The sequence below is a fragment of the Vulpes vulpes genome, chromosome 11 (assembly GCF_048418805.1).
Source record: "Vulpes vulpes isolate BD-2025 chromosome 11, VulVul3, whole genome shotgun sequence".
Lineage (NCBI taxonomy): Eukaryota > Metazoa > Chordata > Mammalia > Carnivora > Canidae > Vulpes > Vulpes vulpes.
Window position 1 is genome coordinate 52,632,155 of NC_132790.1, and position 17,133 is coordinate 52,649,287.

At 43.7% G+C, this 17,133-nt stretch overlaps 1 protein-coding gene across 6 annotated transcripts in view; it reads left to right on the forward strand.

The window, feature by feature from the left end:
• Positions 1–14,980, forward strand: part of ZNF445 (zinc finger protein 445) — a 41,563-nt gene extending 26,583 nt beyond the window's left edge. For 2 of the 6 annotated variants that reach the window (XM_072727417.1, XM_072727418.1), the window contains exons 2-8: positions 3,069–3,620; positions 5,894–6,062; positions 6,410–6,486; positions 6,781–6,907; positions 7,379–7,489; positions 8,286–10,162; positions 13,858–14,980. In XM_072727417.1, the coding sequence (XP_072583518.1) occupies positions 3,192–3,620; positions 5,894–6,062; positions 6,410–6,486; positions 6,781–6,907; positions 7,379–7,489; positions 8,286–10,162; positions 13,858–13,917 (2,850 nt within the window). In that variant the 5' untranslated portion in view covers positions 3,069–3,191 and the 3' untranslated portion in view covers positions 13,918–14,980. Of the gene's footprint in view, positions 1–3,068; positions 3,621–5,893; positions 6,063–6,409; positions 6,487–6,780; positions 6,908–7,378; positions 7,490–8,285; positions 13,616–13,857 lie in introns of those variants that run through there. The other 4 variants (XM_072727419.1, XM_072727420.1, XM_072727415.1 and 1 more) reach the window with 2 other exon arrangements.
• The last annotated feature ends 2,153 nt before the right edge of the window (positions 14,981–17,133 follow it).

The following is a 17,133-nucleotide window of genomic DNA, read 5'->3' on the forward strand; positions in this document are numbered from 1 at the left end:
TGTATACAAGTTTTTCTGTGGACATAAGTTTTCATTTTTCTGGGATATATGTCTAGGTGTGCAACTACTAGATTGTTTGGTAGGTAGGTACCTGTTGAGTTTTTTTTTTTTTTTTAAGATTTTCTTTATTCATGAGAGACACAGAGAGACACAGAGACCTAGGCAGAGGGAGAAGCAGGCTTGCAGGGAGCCTGATGTGGGAGTCGATCCCCAGGACCCCAGGATCATGCCTTAAAGGCAGGTGCTTAACTGCTGAGCCACACTAGTTGAGTTTTTAAGAAACCACTACACTGCTTCCCAAAGTAGCTGTACAATTTTACATTCCCGCTAGTAATGGATGAGTGATTTGGTTCTTTCTGGTGGTTTTTTTTTTTTTTTTTTTTTTTTACGATTTTATTTATTTATTCATGAGAGACACAGAGAGGCAGAGGCAGAGGGAGAGAGAGGAGCAAGGCTCCCTGTGGGGAGCCCAATATGGGACTCGATCCCAAGACCCTGGGATCATCACCTGAGCCGAAGACAGATGCTCAACCATTGAGCCACCCAGGCATCCTGAGTGGTCTGGTTTCTTTGTATCCTCAACAGCATTTGGTGTTGCCACGTTTTATTTTAGCCATTCTGGTAGATGTATAGTGATTATGTTATTGTTTTAATTTGCATTTCCCTGATGGCTAATCATGTTGAACATTTTCTCATATGCTTATTTGTGTGTCCTCATTGGTGAAATATATCTTCATGTCTTTTGCCCATTTTCTAATGGGATTGTTTGCCCTTTTTACTGCTGAGAATTCTTATTATAGTCAGATATTAGTTCTTTGTCAGATATGTGGCTTGTAAATATTATCTTCCAATCTGTAGCTTGTCTTCTCATGCTCTCAACAAAGGTCTTCCTAGAGCGGTTTTAAATTTTGATGAGGTTCAGTTTATCAGTTTTCCTTTTTATGGATCATGCTTTTAGTGTCAGTTCTAATGACTGCCTAATCTTAGAGCCTAAAGATTTTCTCCTGTGCTTTTTTCTAAAAGTTGCATAGTTTCATGTTTTATATTTAAGTCCAGGATTCATTTTGAATTGATTTTTGTGTAAGCTGTAAGGTTTACATTGGCCCTCATGATTTTGTCTGTCAGTGTCCAGTTTCTCCATCAGTATTTAAGTATCCTTCCTCCTTTGAATTGGTTTTTGCACCTTTATAAAAAAAATCATTTGGGCACATCAGTAGGGTAGACTCCTGCACAGCGGTGTGGCCTGCAGCATAAGCTCTTTGCCTAGGTCTGAAGAAACAAACATTCACTGAGAGCCCAAAATGTGCCCAGGTTGTTTTTTCACTTAGACCCCACAGCCATACCCGTTTTATACAGTGAGGTCACAGAGATTTTAAGAGGTAAAGTGATGTCTCCATAGTCAGTTGATAAATGAGGAGGTTGATTTGAACCCAGGTCAGTCTTAGTTCATGTCCTCTACTCTGTTACTAAGCTCTAGTGGCTCCTGAGTGTGGCTTAACCTTTGGATAGCCTCCATTAGCATGAATTACTAAAGGAAATAAGGAGTTTAGTAGAGGGCTGGGTTAGTAGTTTCCAAATTACACTTCATAACCCATTGTTGGGGCCATAGTCATTTAAGGGATTCCTAATCAGCATTTGTTTTGTTTTTGAATTGCTTATTTGAGATATTTTAAATATATTAGTAAAGTCACATTTGATATTACAGACCAGTTGGGCATATTTGTATTGCAGGTTTTTCTTTTCCACCGGTTTGTGTCTCTTCTTCCACCAATACCACAGTCTCTTTTCTTTTTAAGTTTTTATTGAAATTCTAGTTAGTTCACATACAGTGTTATATTAGTTTCAGATGTACAATATAGTGATTCAGCACTTCCACACAACACCCTGTACCCAGTACAAGTGCACAAAATAATGCATATCACCTATTCCCCCCCCCCCCCCCCATCTCTCCTCTGGTGACCATCAGTTTGTTAAAGATTGTTTCTTGGTTTGACGCACATGTGCATGTGTACTTTCTCTCTCCCCCCCTTTTTGCTCATTTGTTTTGTTTCTTAAATTCCACATATGAGTGAAATAATGGTATTTGCCTTTCTTTGACTGACTTAGTTCACTTAACATAATACTCTCTGGCTCCATCCATGTTGTTGCCAATGGCAAGATTTCATTCTTTTTGATGGCTGAGTAATATTCCATTGTATATCTATACCACATCTTCTTTATCTGTTCACCAGTCATTGGACACTTGGTCTGTTTCCATAATTTGGATATTGTAGATAATGCTACCATAAATGTTGGGGTGCATGTATCACTTTGAATTAGTGTTCTTGTTTTTTTTTTTCAAGATTTTATTTATTTATTCATGAGAAACAGAGAGGCAGAGACATAGGTAGAGGGAGAAGCACACTCCCCTTAGGGAGCCTGATGGCAGGACTTGATCCCAGGACCCCAGGATCATGCCCTGAGCTGAAGCAGGTACTTGGCTGCTGAGCCACCCAGTGCCCCATGTTCTTGTATTCTTGGGGTAAATACCTACTTTACCACTTGGTAGATCTGTAGTCTTGATTATTGTATCTCTAAGTCTTGAAATTAAATAGATTTCTTCACACTTTATTCTAATTTTTAGAAACTGTTTTAGCTATTGTAATTCCTTTACTTTTCCACATAAATTTTAGGATAATCTTGTCTACATATACAAAAAACTTTGCTGAGATATTGATAGGAATAGCATTAATCCCGTGGATCTGGGGGAATATTGCCTCCTTTCTATGTCATCTTCCAGTATGTGATACGGTATGTATCCATTATTTAGATCTTCTTTGGTTTCTTTCATCAGCCGTTTGTAATTTTTAGCATATAAGCCCTGTACACATTTTTGTGTATTCCGGAATATTTTCTTAGTTTATGGCATATGTGACAATCTAGCCCTCACCTGCTTCATATTGGCAGGCACGACTGTGCAAATCTTCATATGCTCTCTTTTCATACATCCAAGGGTGATTCTGGCTATCGGGATCTAACTGTACCATCATTCTCACATCCCTCCTGAACAATAATATTGTTTATTTTAGTCTCTTGCCAGTGACATCTGATGTCCCAGCAAAGTGCTGAATAACTACTCCTGAGGTCCCAGCAGTGACACGGCTAACATAGATTTGGTGTGCACTCTGCTGGGTAGACTCTGAGCAGGAGTGATGCCTCCAGGTAGGTGGTATGCAGTTCATCCAGCTCAGGCCCAGGCTTCAAGGGAACGAGGGCGTCTTCAGATGGTAAAGAAGGAAGAAGAGGATGAAGGCTATACTTCAGTGCAGGCTGCCAGGCCACAGACACTCAACCGTTCTGGCCAGGAGCTATTTCGCCAGCTCTTCAGGCAGCTTCGCTACTATGAATCTTCTGGGCCCCTAGAGACTTTCAGCCGGCTCCGAGAGCTCTGCCGCTGGTGGCTGAGGCCTGACATTCTCTCCAAGGCCCAGATCCTGGAGCTACTGGTGCTGGAGCAGTTCCTGAGCATTTTGCCTGGGGAACTCCGGACCTGGGTACAGCTGCATCACCCTGAGAGTGGTGAGGAGGCTGTGGCCCTGCTGGAAGAGCTGCAGAGGGACCTTGATGGGACACCATGGAGGGTGAGTGTGAGCAAGTGTGTGATGCCCAGAGAACTCTGCCTGTCAGTCAGCCAGCTTGTCTAGAGTGGGTCTGTTGGGCCTCTGAACCCTCAGCATTGAGAAAGGCAGGGAATGTCTTCCCTTCTCATTCCCACAACACCTGAACAGCTGAGAACTGGACCCTGAGCCAAGGACGTTTTAGCAGGCAACTTCCTGGAGGACAGTCAGCTCCAGGAAGAGGGTCTGTAGATAACAGTAATGAGCTTTTGGATGCAGTGACTTACATGCAAGTCCATCTCCATGTATCTAAATTGACTTGATGCTGACCTGTGAAGTGGGAGTGATATGTCTCTTGCTTGTTAAGAGTCAGGACTCTTGGCTTCTGAGTACCTATAAATTCAGTGCACTCATAACACGTTCTTTCTTTTTTAGTAAGCTTTTGAGAATTTGTTCTGTGCAGGAGTCAGGAGTAAAAAAGAGTATCGAGAGTCAATCCAGGGCCTAGAAATTGGAAGACTTTATTTCACAGCTTCACTCCTTTTGCTCACATTCTTTCAGAACATCAGTTTATTGAAAAGAATATGCAAAACTGATCTAACAATGAGAACAGTGTATATTTGAATGTCCACCATGTGCCCAGCCCCGGCCTTAGCACTGGGAAAGAGCTGTGACTGCCCCACACAGGCGAGCTTCTCAATGCTTCCTGCAGCTTTGGAAGTTTTTGTTTTTGTTTTTGTTTTTTTTAAAGAGCATTTATCATTTTTGTAGACTTCTTTAAAATTTTTTTTCAATAAAAATATATGTAATTCCACATATATATAATTTATGCATAAGTGAAAATTACCTTTACGATTTCTGAAACATATTTGACATACTCTTCTCCCAAATATAATCTCAAATTAAGTCAATCAAGTAACACATCTGACTGAATATCTGCCATCAGTAAATGATAATAAATCAGTGCAAGGTATGACTATTTAAAAAGAAAACCTTTGTGCTTAACATTGGTTACAATTTTAAAAAAATCTAAAAGAACATTTATCATTTTTACCAAAATACCAAGATGTTCTAAATGATTAAAAAATAACTGATTAAAGCAAATTAGGTACATAGTAGGTACAGAATTGTGGCTTGGTTACATTTAATTCTTTTAGAGCTATATGTAAGGTTTGAAAATCCCTGAAAACATTGCCAAATGTTCATACAAGGCCTACCTGGTTGAAAGCTAGTCAGAAATTAGAAAACAAAATGGACTGGGAGGACATCTCCCAAATTCTGAAAATGAACGGAATGGCTCAAGATATACATAAATATCATAATCACCCTTTGGTTCATATGAATTGAGCAACTAGGACCCAAGAAATTTTGTTCTTAGACTCATTGGGCTGTCTGCTTCCACCTTTGTATTGTTTCTGTATTCTCTTTTTGGTAGGGAATGAGAGGAACAGGTCATCATCTTTAGGCTGTAGCTCGGTATCACATGTTTACAGCCTCTGGCCAAGAATCATCCAATCAGTGGAATCAATGTCTTGGCCACGGGACCAGAAAAAACTTGAAAGTTCATTGGCTGTAAGCTTCTTATACTCATTTCCACATCAGGGATAGCCTTGCCTCAGAAACTGGAACCATTTGAAGTCCCAGGGCAAAGAGTGCCTCTTTCCAAGTCTCTGCCTGGATGGGCACTGCCAGTTTTTGTACCTGAGATTTTCTCTTCTGTGGTTCCATGGCTGACCCTCACAAGTAGCATTGCCTCTCTGGCAGTGTTACTGTCTTAGATTTACGTTTGGGACCTGTGCCACTTCTTTGAGGTTACTTTGCTTAACAGTGCCTGGAGCAGGGCCTGATACTTATAGATGTTATCTATCTGCATCTCTGCTGTGAACCATTGTCATTTAACTCAGGGGTAAATTTCTTCTCTCTCATTTCTAAGTTCCAGACCAGAGGTGGGAGCTGAGGGGCTAATGGGGAGGTGTCACTGCAGCCCCTCAGGCCTTACAGCACTGCCTTGCTGGATGCCTCCCTGTGTTGTAGCCAGAATCTGGCTCCACCTATTTCCTTCAAGGCCCACACTAGAGCCCAGGGAAGCTGAGGGCTGAGGGGTTCCCCTCTGGGCTTTCTCTTCCTCCTTTACCTCTGCCTGTAGGTAACAAAAGGCCTGGCTTGCCTTCCCCTGGGTCCCTGCTTTTAAAGATTGGCCATGTGGCCTCTTGTCTGGGTTTGCTCAGAGGGATCCTCAAGACTAGATCCCCCATGATACCCATGGGGATCCTCTCACATCATTTTCTTCTTACCAGGACCCAGCCCTTGCCCAGAGCCCAGACGTGCGTTGGATGGGTACAGGAGCCCTGCAAGCCTCACAGATATGGCCCCCTGCTTCACCTCTCAGGAGCGACTCTACTCTTGGGGACCACCTGGAGCCTGCCTATGAAACAGGAGTGTATCACTTCCTGGCTAGGCAATCCGGTACTTGCCATCTAGCTCTAAGACCTCAGCTGTATGCCACACATCCCAAAGTAGTGTTGTCATTTCACCATCTGTCCTCTCTTGGGAATCCCTTTCAGTCTTGGCACTTAGCCCTGTGTCCTTTCTACCTTTCTGTGACCCATGTCTACCTAGCTCCTCCTCCCTTTGCACCCCCTACACCTCACTCCCCAGCCCTCAGCAGACACTGGGGAAATGTGGAATGGGTGTTTAACAGTTGTCCATGCCTGCTTGTAGGCCCAGGAATCCTCTGGGGGGGAAGAGTGACCTCCTCAGTGGGGTGCCAAGAGCTGGGCTACCTTCATTCATGGCTCTTTCTTCCCCCTTAGAGCCCCCTGTTGCCCAGGTGCCTGCCCTTTCCCAGAGAGAAGGGTGCCCAGGAGACCAGTTGACAGCTCAGCCTCAGGTGAGCCACAAGACCTTTGGTCCTTCATGACATCTCAGCATTGCTGCCTAATGGAATCATTGAGGCTTCTCCTCATCTTCAGTCTCTGTGTCCAGTGACCTCATATCCAGAGACTCAGATCCTGGAGACCAGATTATCTCCCTTGAGCCCAGAGCTCTTTTGCTGGGTGGTGGTCTTCTCTTTTACCCTTACCAGGTCCATATGTGCTCACTCAGGACCTGCTCCCTTCCCCTGCCCCTTCCTAATAGCCAGGAGTTATAGACTGACTCTCAGACATAAGACTGTGTTTTTCAGGAGGCTGTGACTTTCAAGGACGTGGAAGTGACCTTCTCACAGGATGAGTGGGCATGGCTGGACCCTGCTGAGAGAAACTTGTACAGGGATGTGATGCTGGAGAATTACAGGAACATGGTTTCTCTGGGTAAGGCATCGATACCCATGCTTCTACCTACTTTTACTTCTATCATTATTATTATGGTGTCTAGACATGGACCTGACCTGGCTTTGACCCTGGCTCTATCTCCTAGTCTCCTCTCTTGAAATATGGTGATAATGATACCTGTTTGCTGGATTATTTTAAACGTTAAAAATCATATATGTCAAATTCATAGTTAGATATCCCAAAAATGTTGATTGAACTGATTGAGTTGTCTTGTGGCTCTCACCTTCAAAGAATCCTAGTGATCTTTTTAGCTGTGACTTCTTTCAGCCTCTTTTGTCTCTGCTCAGAGCTGTTGGAAATAGTTGTCTGGGCCTCCTGTCCTGGCTTCCTCCACCAGCCTCCCTGGCCTTGCCCTTGTCCTTGCCAGGACCTCAGGCCTGAGAAGGTCCTGGAGAATAGATCTGTATGATTTATCTACCCTTTCATCTCATCCCATGTCCTCTTCTGCAGTGGGACCATTCGCCAAACCTATTCTGATTTCTTGGCTGGAGGCAAGGGAGCCATGGGGCCTGAATGTCCAGGGACCTCAGCCTAATGGGAATCCAGGTGTTGCCCTTGCAGGTGAGTTCCAGAGAACCTCTGTATCCTACTCCTCTCACATCTACTCTTCTCTTTCTTAAGTCTTTTACACTAAGTCACAGAGAACACAGAAGGAAGATCCTTAAGAAGTATTGCTAAGGAGTGCTGGGCTTCTGGGTCTCTCCCCTCTGGAGGACTGGCCAATTAGACATTTGTTTCTGGCCCTGCCCCTTCCCCAGAAGCCTTTTTAGTAACTGTTCTTGCCCATTGGGGGCTTCACTGTTGCATTGTTTTCTATTTAGTGATGCTACTCCTCATCCCTCTGCTGTATTCCTGCTGGCCTTGGCTCATGCCCACCCCTTTGAGCTCTAAAGAGCCCTAATCCCACTCCTGCTCTTCTTCTTTGCCCCTAGGATAAGCTTGACTTCCAGTTCTTTCTGCCAGTCTTCCATGGTCCTCCTCCCTAGAGCTCTTGAGTGTGTTGGTCTTCTTATCCTCATATACCATGATTCCTCTCCCCTCTCTTACTGTTTAACATTCATTTCTTGGCTGTGTTATTCAGCTAAATGTGATTTCTGTGTATGTTCAGCTGCTGTGCCCACCTTCTGCTCCTCCCTTCCCTGTCATCTGGAACATTCTTCCATGTTTTGCCTTCCCAAACTATTTGGTAAAGATACTGACAATCAAGCAAAAGCCTCACTGCCCAAGATTGTGGCTCTTTATTATTTATTTGTTTGTGTGTGTACTTGTTTGTCCATCCATCCATCCGTCCTTTGCTGCTTTCTGCATTCCTGAGTATGGAGAAGAGAACATTGTCTTGTGTTTTATTTTGTGTCAGGAGGTGAGCTTCAGATAAAAACAAACAAGTTCGTCTTAAAACATGAACCTTTGGAAGAAGCAGAAACCTTATCTGTGCCATCAGACTGTTGTGTGATGAGTGTTTTTGAGGGAATGGGTCTCAGAGACTCTTTTGAACAGAAGACCAGACTAAAGGAACAATGTGGAAACCCCATACAAGGAAGAGTTAAGAAAGAAGAGACCAATTTCAGTCACAGGACAGGAAAAGAATCTGAAGAATCGGGAAGAAGTACTAGTTGTAATTTAAAACATACTACATATTTGAGAGTTCCCAGAAGAAAGCGATCCCTTAAACATGGCTGTGGCAGACACTTCAAAGGGAGTTCATACCACTATGATTACAAGGAATATGGGAAAGGGCTCAGGCACATAGTTGGTGGATTTAGCCTGCATCAGCGAATTTATCCTGGACTAAAAGGAAATACAAAGGATTCACATGGGAAAGACTTCAGCATTAGCTCACATGCGCAGAATCTTCACATGGTGGGGACATTGTATAAGTGCAGTGACTGTGGGAGGACCTTCAGTCATAGATCCCATCTTGCCTGTCATCAGAGACTTCACACTCAGGAGAAACCATTTCAATGCAGAGTTTGTGGGAAAGCCTTTAGGTGGAGCTCAAACTGTGTGCGACATGAAAAGATTCACACTGGAGTGAAACCTTATAAATGTAGTTTATGTGACAAGGCTTTCCGACGCATGTCTGCCTACCGTCTACACCAGGAAACTCATGCTAAGCAGAAATTTCTTGAGCCTAATCAGTTTGAGGAAGCTCTCATCTATGGCCCAGGATTTGATCATCATTTGAGAGACCAAAGTAGAGGGAAACCCTTTGACTGCAGCCAGTGTAGGAAATCCTTCCACTGTAAATCGTATGTTGTTGAACATCAGAGGGTCCACACTCAGGAGAAACCTTATAAATGTACCCAATGTAGGAAAACCTTTAGGTGGAGATCAAACTTTACTCGTCATATGAGAATGCACCAGGAAGAAAAGTTCTGTGATCAAGACAAATATAGAGAAGACTTCAGACCAACCTCCAGTTGCAGTCAGCCCCAGAGTGCTCCTGCTACAGAGAAATCTTTTCCTTGTCAGCAGTGTGGGAAAACTTTTACTCGAAAAAAATCCCTCATTAATCATCAGAGAATTCACACAGGTGAGAAGCCATACAGATGCAGTGAATGTGCAAAAGAGTTTACCCATCGGTCGGCCTTTATTGCTCATAAGAAGCAGCATATCATTCAGAGAAAACCTGAGGATGGGCCATCTTATAGTCAGGACAGCGTGCTCCAGGTTCCTCAGAGTAGCCACAACACAGAGGAAGCCTACAAATGTAGCCAGTGTGGCAAAGCCTTCCGTAATCACTCGTTCCTCCTCATCCATCAGAGAATTCACACCAGAGAGAAGCCTTACAAGTGCAAGGAATGTGGGAAAGCTTTCAGATGGAGTTCTAACCTCTCCCGTCATCAGAGAATTCACTCTCTGGAAAAACAGTATGAGTATCGTGAAAGTGGAAACACACCAAATTTGCAGCCACAAATCCTCCCTGGTGAGAAACCTTTTTGGTGCCAAGAATGTGGGAAAACTTTTACACGTAAAAGAAGTCTTTTAGATCATAACGGAATACACAGTGGAGAGAAGCGCTATAAATGTAATCTGTGTGGGAAATCTTATGATAGAAAATATCGCCTTGTTAATCATCAGAGAATCCACACTAAAGAGAGACCTTTTAAATGTCAGTGGTGTGGGAAAGATTTCATTGGAAGACATACCCTCTGCATTCATCAGAGAAAACACACCAGAGTGGCACAGTCTGAATGCAGCCTGGCTGGGTTGTCTTCCAGCCAGGACACAAAGGTGAGTTTACAGGAATTAGAACCAAGTGGGGAGAAGCCCCTTGAAGATTCTGAGGAAGCTTGTGACCAGAGCATACCCATTGGGAAAAAGTGCCACAAGTGTAGCACCTGTGGAAAAATATTTAGCAAAAGCTCACAGCTTATTAGCCACAAGAGATTTCATACTCGAGAGAGGCCCTTCAAATGCAGAGAGTGTGGGAAGACCTTCAGGTGGTCTTCAAATTTGGCTCGGCATATGAAAAACCACATTAGAGATTAGCTTGGGATCTTGACAGTGGGGAAAAGGAGTTCTTGGCAGCACTGCTAAAGAACCCTTAATTGTGGGCAGTGTGGGGAAAACCTTCACAAAGGATCTAGCCTTTTCTGTTTTCAAAGCTGGTGGCAGAGAATTCTGAGGATTCAAAAATTCAGGGCACCTGCTTTCCTACTTGCTGGGCCACGTGATGCTGGGGAAGAACAGTAGCCTCTTTTTTGGGGCCCTTCTGGAGGCTCGGGTCCCAGGAGCGGCCTTTGCAGAGTGGCGTGGAGCCCCTAGCCAGGTATAAGTCTAAAAGCAGATAGCTTTGCCCTTTGTGGTTTGACAAAATGCCTATAATGTAATGGGCTTGGCTGCTGGGGAGGGGCCAATTGGATCCTGTGGTGGTGCATATTCTGTTTGACCTTAAAAGCAGCAGCAAAAACTCCTAGTCTCCTCAGATGCCTCCTGAGAGTTCTGGCTGCAGCTTTGGACTTCATATCTTGCTTTGGTATCTGCCACGGGCATAGAGTAATCTCAGCAGCCCATGGAGGAGAGCAGAGTTGGACTCAATCACCTGGAAGGGTGGGGCTCTCACATTGCCCCATTGCTGTCTCTACCCTACCCCACTGCATGGGCAACAACAGGCCATCTATTCAACGGAAATGTGCTGAGTACCTCCCATATGCCAGGCACTGTTGTGTGTGCCAGAGACCTAGGAATGACCAGAACAGACAAAAGATCTGCTGTCTTGGATCTTTACAGACAACAAACAAATGAGACAAATAGTAGTTGAGAAGGTAATATATGTTGTGGACAAAATGAGAGAAGAGTGAGAGGCAGTACTGGATTAGGAGGAGGGTTGCGATTTTAAGTAGGCTGGTTAAGGAGTGCTTCAGCAGAGAAGGTGAAACTTGAGCAAATACCTGGAGGTTAGGGCATGAACCCTGTGGGTCTCTAGATCAAGGCACAGGAGGTGGAATCTTATCTGTAGTCCTTGGAGAATGGCAGGTAGGTCCCTGGGCTAGAGTGGAGTGAACTTGCAGAAGAGCAGGCCCCAGAGAGGTAGTGGGCCAAGCCATGTGAGTATCATGGGTGCCCACTGGGTCTGGAGCTGCCTCAAAGGGAGGGAGGGAGCTTTGGGATAGTTTTGAGTTGAGGAGTGATGTAGTCTGAATCTGAATTACATTTTTATGAGGTTAACCACAGACCCAAGGGCTCAGTGAGATTATATAGCTTAGAGATTTTTTAAAAAAATTTATTTATTTATTTATGATAGTCACACAGAGAGAGAGAGAGAGAGGTAGAGACACAGGCAGAGGGAGAAGCAGGCTCCATGCACCGGGAGCTCGATGTGGGATTCGATCCTGGGTCTTCAGGATCGCGCCCTGGGCCAAAGGCAGGCGCCAAACCGCTGCGCCACCCAGGGATCCCTAGCTTAGAGATTTTTATGCAGTTGTCTCTGCTGCCAGTTTCCATGAATGGGACCCTCTTCTCTCCCCTCAAAGGGTCTGAATTTTCTATAAGACCTCCAGTTCTCAATAGTTGTGAACATTTAACTATTGTGCTTACATCTCTAATTTCTGCACACTGCAGGGACCTTCTAACCTTCATGTAGCTTTCTTTGCACATTGGATCTGGTGCGGCATCGGGTTCAACCCAGTGGTACCAGTTCACATGATTGGTGCCCTCTGGAGAAAAGGTGGCCTGGTGGGGTTGGCCCCATCTCATTTGCCAACTTGAAGCAAAAAGAATTAGCTCAGTGGCAGGGTAAAGGAGTGATTTTTCTAAAATTTGTGTAAGTAGTCATTGCTTCTGGTTATTGAAGAGCTCACATTATGAATATAAGGATAAAATATCTCACTTGATAGTAGAGCACCATCTCAGACTACATTTTACTGCGTGAGTTGGGGCAGACTGGTGCAGCAGGTCATTTTTTGTAGTGAGAAGAAACCAACCTGGAAAATGTCCTTTCAGTAGAGTGCAAGTAATCTTATCCTTCTTGGATTGTTGTGGGCAGGTGAAAATGAAGACTCTGATACTTTGTGGTGATATCACATGGAATAGCCAGAGGTGGGGACTAGGGGCAGACATGGTGTTCGTGTCTGGTCCCCATTCAGCTTTGTATTCGGGGGAGTTCAGTAATCCTGGCTCTGCATCATTTTCTTACAGCAGCTGTCCATGGAAATTGGGTGTCCCATCACTGGTCTAGTACCAAAAACTGGCTCTAGAAGTGGCTGGGCAGGCACCAGAGTCCCATGTGCTGAGTCCAGGGTCATGGGAGGGCCAGGCTTAGTGTGCCTTTTCTTGGCATGATCTTGGACAGGTCACTGAGCATCTGCATCTGTTTTCTCGCATGTAAAACGAGTAATTAAATTGTTCCCTGATTCTTAGGATTGGCAAAGGAGGGCTTGGTGTGCAAAGGTTCAGGGTGAAGTAGCTGATCTTTAGGACCACAGTCCTCACAGAGCTGCAGCTCTGAGTCAGCTTGAGCTTCAAGTGAGTTTGTGCTACAACCACGGAAATACCGCTTTTCTGTCCATATTCCTCCCACCCTCCTGCCCAACTCCTTGTGCCACTGTCACCCCACAGACTTCCTGCGCCAATAGTGGTTTTCTACTGCCATTTTTATAAAGTGAGATATACTCATTTTTAAACATTCAAATCAAATTTTCAAGTGTACGAAGAAGTAAAAATCAACAGAAATGCCTCTATATTGAGGTAAGCCTTTAATATTTTGGGATTGTACTGATGGGGTCTGTTCAAGAACCTGAATTTTTAAATAATTTTATGAGTCATATATGATTATTATAGAAATACTAGTAAATACAGATTAGCTAAAGGAAGAGGTCTCACTACTTGGAGCAAACTACTTAACATTTTGGTGTAATCGGTGTTGGATTTAATTCCTTGCCTGCCCCTGAACACCCCTGGACTGGCTGTCCTGTGCTGTCTCTCTTCACTAGGAGTGTAGACCCTATCCATGCTGGCCCAGGTCCTCATCCTTCAAGCTAATAATCCTCGTCGTCCCTAATCTTCATCTGTCAAAGACCTCTCTCCTGGCCCCACCTCTTTTGATGCCTGTATCTTACTCTGCTAGGTGTCCAGGTTTTCAAGAGCTAGGCCTGCCACTGCAGCCAGCCTCCACTTTGGAGGCCAGGCTTGGGTGCTTATTTATCTGTTTGCCATACAGAGACTTTGTTAAAAAAAAAAAAAAAATTACCTGAATTAGTTCAGCTGAGTCAGGATTGGCGTGCTTTGAGGGGGCCTTGAGAACAGTGATGACTGGAGGTCACCTATAGGTGCACCACCACAGTCCAGCTCTGGGTGGTCCCAAGCCATGTGGCTTCAATTGACAATTTCTGACTGCCCTAGCCACCAATTCTCATGTTGTGCCCCATTCTGGCCTGGAGAACATGCAGGCTTCTTTGAACCCTGCCTTGCTTGCTTTTGCTGCCTAGGAAGAACCGAAGTTGGAGCAGGGAGAACCAGAGGGCTGGGACTCCCCCAGAGATGAGTAAGTATTGGAAAGTCTTTGAATCAGTTCTTCAGTGTGGTTGACCGCCACCTCGCTGACAGACCATCAGCCCACACAGAGGCATGTACATAGAAGAAAGCATGGGAAATAGGGGTTAATATGGACCATCTCACACTCCTCAAGATGATAAGCTTTACAAGCCCTAGCATGGGTACATGTGTGGAACAGTGGGAACTCACTGTGCAAGTGGGAGTGGGAGTGGAAGTTGTGATAGCTCCTGTGCCAGGTAGTCTGCAAAATCTTATAATGGTGTGCGTACCACCAGCAGTCCTATTCCGGTATAAACCCTAGAGGAACTTCATGTGTAGAGGGACATTTGTATAAAACTGTTCATTGCTGTATTGTTCGTTGCAGTATTGTTTAGGTGACAAGAAGGGGAAAAGCCTAAATGTCCATCAACAGGAAAAAAAAAAAACAGGAAAATGATTGAAAATATTCTCTGTGTATTGGTGCATGGTGTTTCTGGTACTTTGGCAAGAGAATATGAAAGAGCTAGAATTACATCTTTAAACATAGATAAATAAAAACTGCTGAGAAAGTTGCAGAAGTTATGTAAATATGTCATTTATGTAAAATTAAACATACTGTGTATCTGTGGGCACATTATTTAAACTTAATTTGTGTTTCACTTTTTTAATGAAATGGGATAATATTTGCCAACCTCACAAGATAATTGGGGGTGGGGAATGGTTCATGAAATAATGCATGTAATAAAGTGTTTTAATTAGTGGCTGACATGTAAGCATTGTTGGCATATAGTAAGTAATGTTATTACTGTTTTGCACAATAATATATTCCTGTGGATTCAATTATATGATGAAGAGTATAAAGTCATGTATTAGAATGTTGTGTGAAAGTCGTGTTCTGCCTTTTCAGGGCGGGAGCTGCTGATGGAATAAGGGAGGATATGTGGAAGCTGCAGTTGTGTTTTATTTCACTTTAAAAATTGTTGTAGGTGAGTCATACGTTGCTTAACAGGATAGTGTGGTTTTTTTTTTCACTGTTTGCTTAAAATACTTAAGAATAAAAATGTTTATAAGCATGGACTCTGGCATCTTATGATTTTATAGAAGTCCTGGTTCTGCCATTTATATACTGTTACTTAGAGTGAGCCATTTAATAATCTCTCAAGGCTTTAGTTTCCTCACCTACAAAAATCAGCAATAAATAGATGGCTATTAGTAAAGGAATGGTTCAACAGTTCTGATGTATCTATGATGGAATACCATGCATCCGTGAAAATGATTGAAAATATTTTCTGTGTATTGGTCCATGTTGTCCAAGACATACAGTTTATAGGAAAGTATGTGCTCTATTTTCTTTAACCTTTTTGCCTAAAAGTAGGAAGTGAAGCTTTAGACTCAAAAGTTTAAGAAATGGGGGGAAAAGCTTAGGTGATGGGATCCTGTGGTTGGAGATGTTTAGTCAGCCATTCCATTTTATTAGGCAAGTGAAGAAAGGTGACTAAATGCTTATATGCCCAACTGGCACACCTATTTAGTTAATGCTAACTCTGTAGAATAGCAAAGAGGACTTGTATCACCCAGGTTATAGTCAGGAGCCAGAAACCATACCAATTAATTTAAGAAAAAGAACTTAGAATTGTTTAGGAGATATATCTAAATAACTAAAAAGGCAAAAAAAAAAAAAAATCCTAGTATATCATGGAGGTGTAGTGACTTGAGACCTGGTACCACCCCAAGGCTGGGGGAACTTTAATGGAGTCTCACCCCATTTCTGATGTTTAACCACTGACAGTTTTCAATCCCTCTCCCTCCCCACTTTTGCCTGATACCTGAGCAAGCTGATAAAGCCCAGGCACTCCCTCAGCACTTGAGGTGAAGTTTATGCAAACCCTGGCTTTTTCTATTACCCTGGAAGCCCAAACCCCTAACCACAATAAAAATCAGAGCCATTTGCCCCTCCTTGCAATCAGTGTAAACTGACTGGCTTGGATGTCTGTTTTGCTCTTCTCAGGGAGCCACATTATGTGAATAATAAAATTTTCTCATGACCTTATTGATGTGTGTACTGTCATCTGTCTTGACATCTGAATCAGTTTGGGGTGGTGGGACACTAATCACACCTCCCCAGAGCAAACTACAAAGCAGGAACAAAGAATTGTTAAAGGTAGGACGTTGGAAGAGACTACGTGTAGAGCTGAACTCAGACCTACATGGAGGAGAGCACTGCTGGGCTGGAGCTGGGCTGAATCAGAAGGAGGGCCCTATGGTGACAGAACTGCAAGCTGGACCCAGTTGCTGCTACCAGAGGGAATTGCCACTACTAGAGTAAAGAAGCATTGGGAACAGGAGGCAGTGCCCACATACACACAAAAACCCTCCTCCTCTTTGTATTAGGGTTCTTCAGAGGAACAGACCCAATATGATGTGTGTATACATATGGAAAGAGATACATGGAATTGTCTCACGTGATTCCAGAGGCAGGCAAGTCAAAAATCTGCAGGATGGGCCAGCAGACTGGAGACCCAGGAGAATTTATATTCCTGTTCTGATCTGAGAGCTGGCAGTTGTAGAACCAGGAAGAGCCAGTGTTGCAGATGAAGTCCAAAGGCAGCCTCCTGGAGAATTCTTTCTTGCGGGGGAGGGGGGGGGGCAGGGCAGACTTTCTGTTCTATGCAGGCCTTCAACTGATGTGATGAGACACATCCACATAATGGAAACTCTCTTCTTTACTCAAGCCCATCAATTTAAATCTTACCCAGAAATACTCACATACTCAAAATACTGTTGGACCAAATATCTGAGCACCCTGTATCCAGCCAAGTTGACACACAATCACAGTTCTTCAACACTGCAGGTTCCCTTTTAACATTTCCTGATACCAGAACCTGATGGGGAAATAGCTGGCAAAATAGAGGTGGGTCACAGAGTTCCAACCCCATTCTCAAAGCATCTATAGAACAGTGAATTGGAAGGAGAGACAATAAGCTAATAACTGGTACAGCTTTCCTAAATTATCTTAAAAATCCCTAGAACGTTTGACTTAAAACTTTGAGACCAAGAATATTTATTAAAGAAATTATGTGTAGGAGCACTTGGCTGGCTCAGTTGGAAGAGCATGCGACCCTTGATAGGGTCGTGAGTTCAAGCCCCACATTGGGGGTGGAGATTATTTAAATAAAACTTAAAAATATTGGGGATCCCTGGGTGGCTCTGGTTTAGCGCCTGCCTTTGGC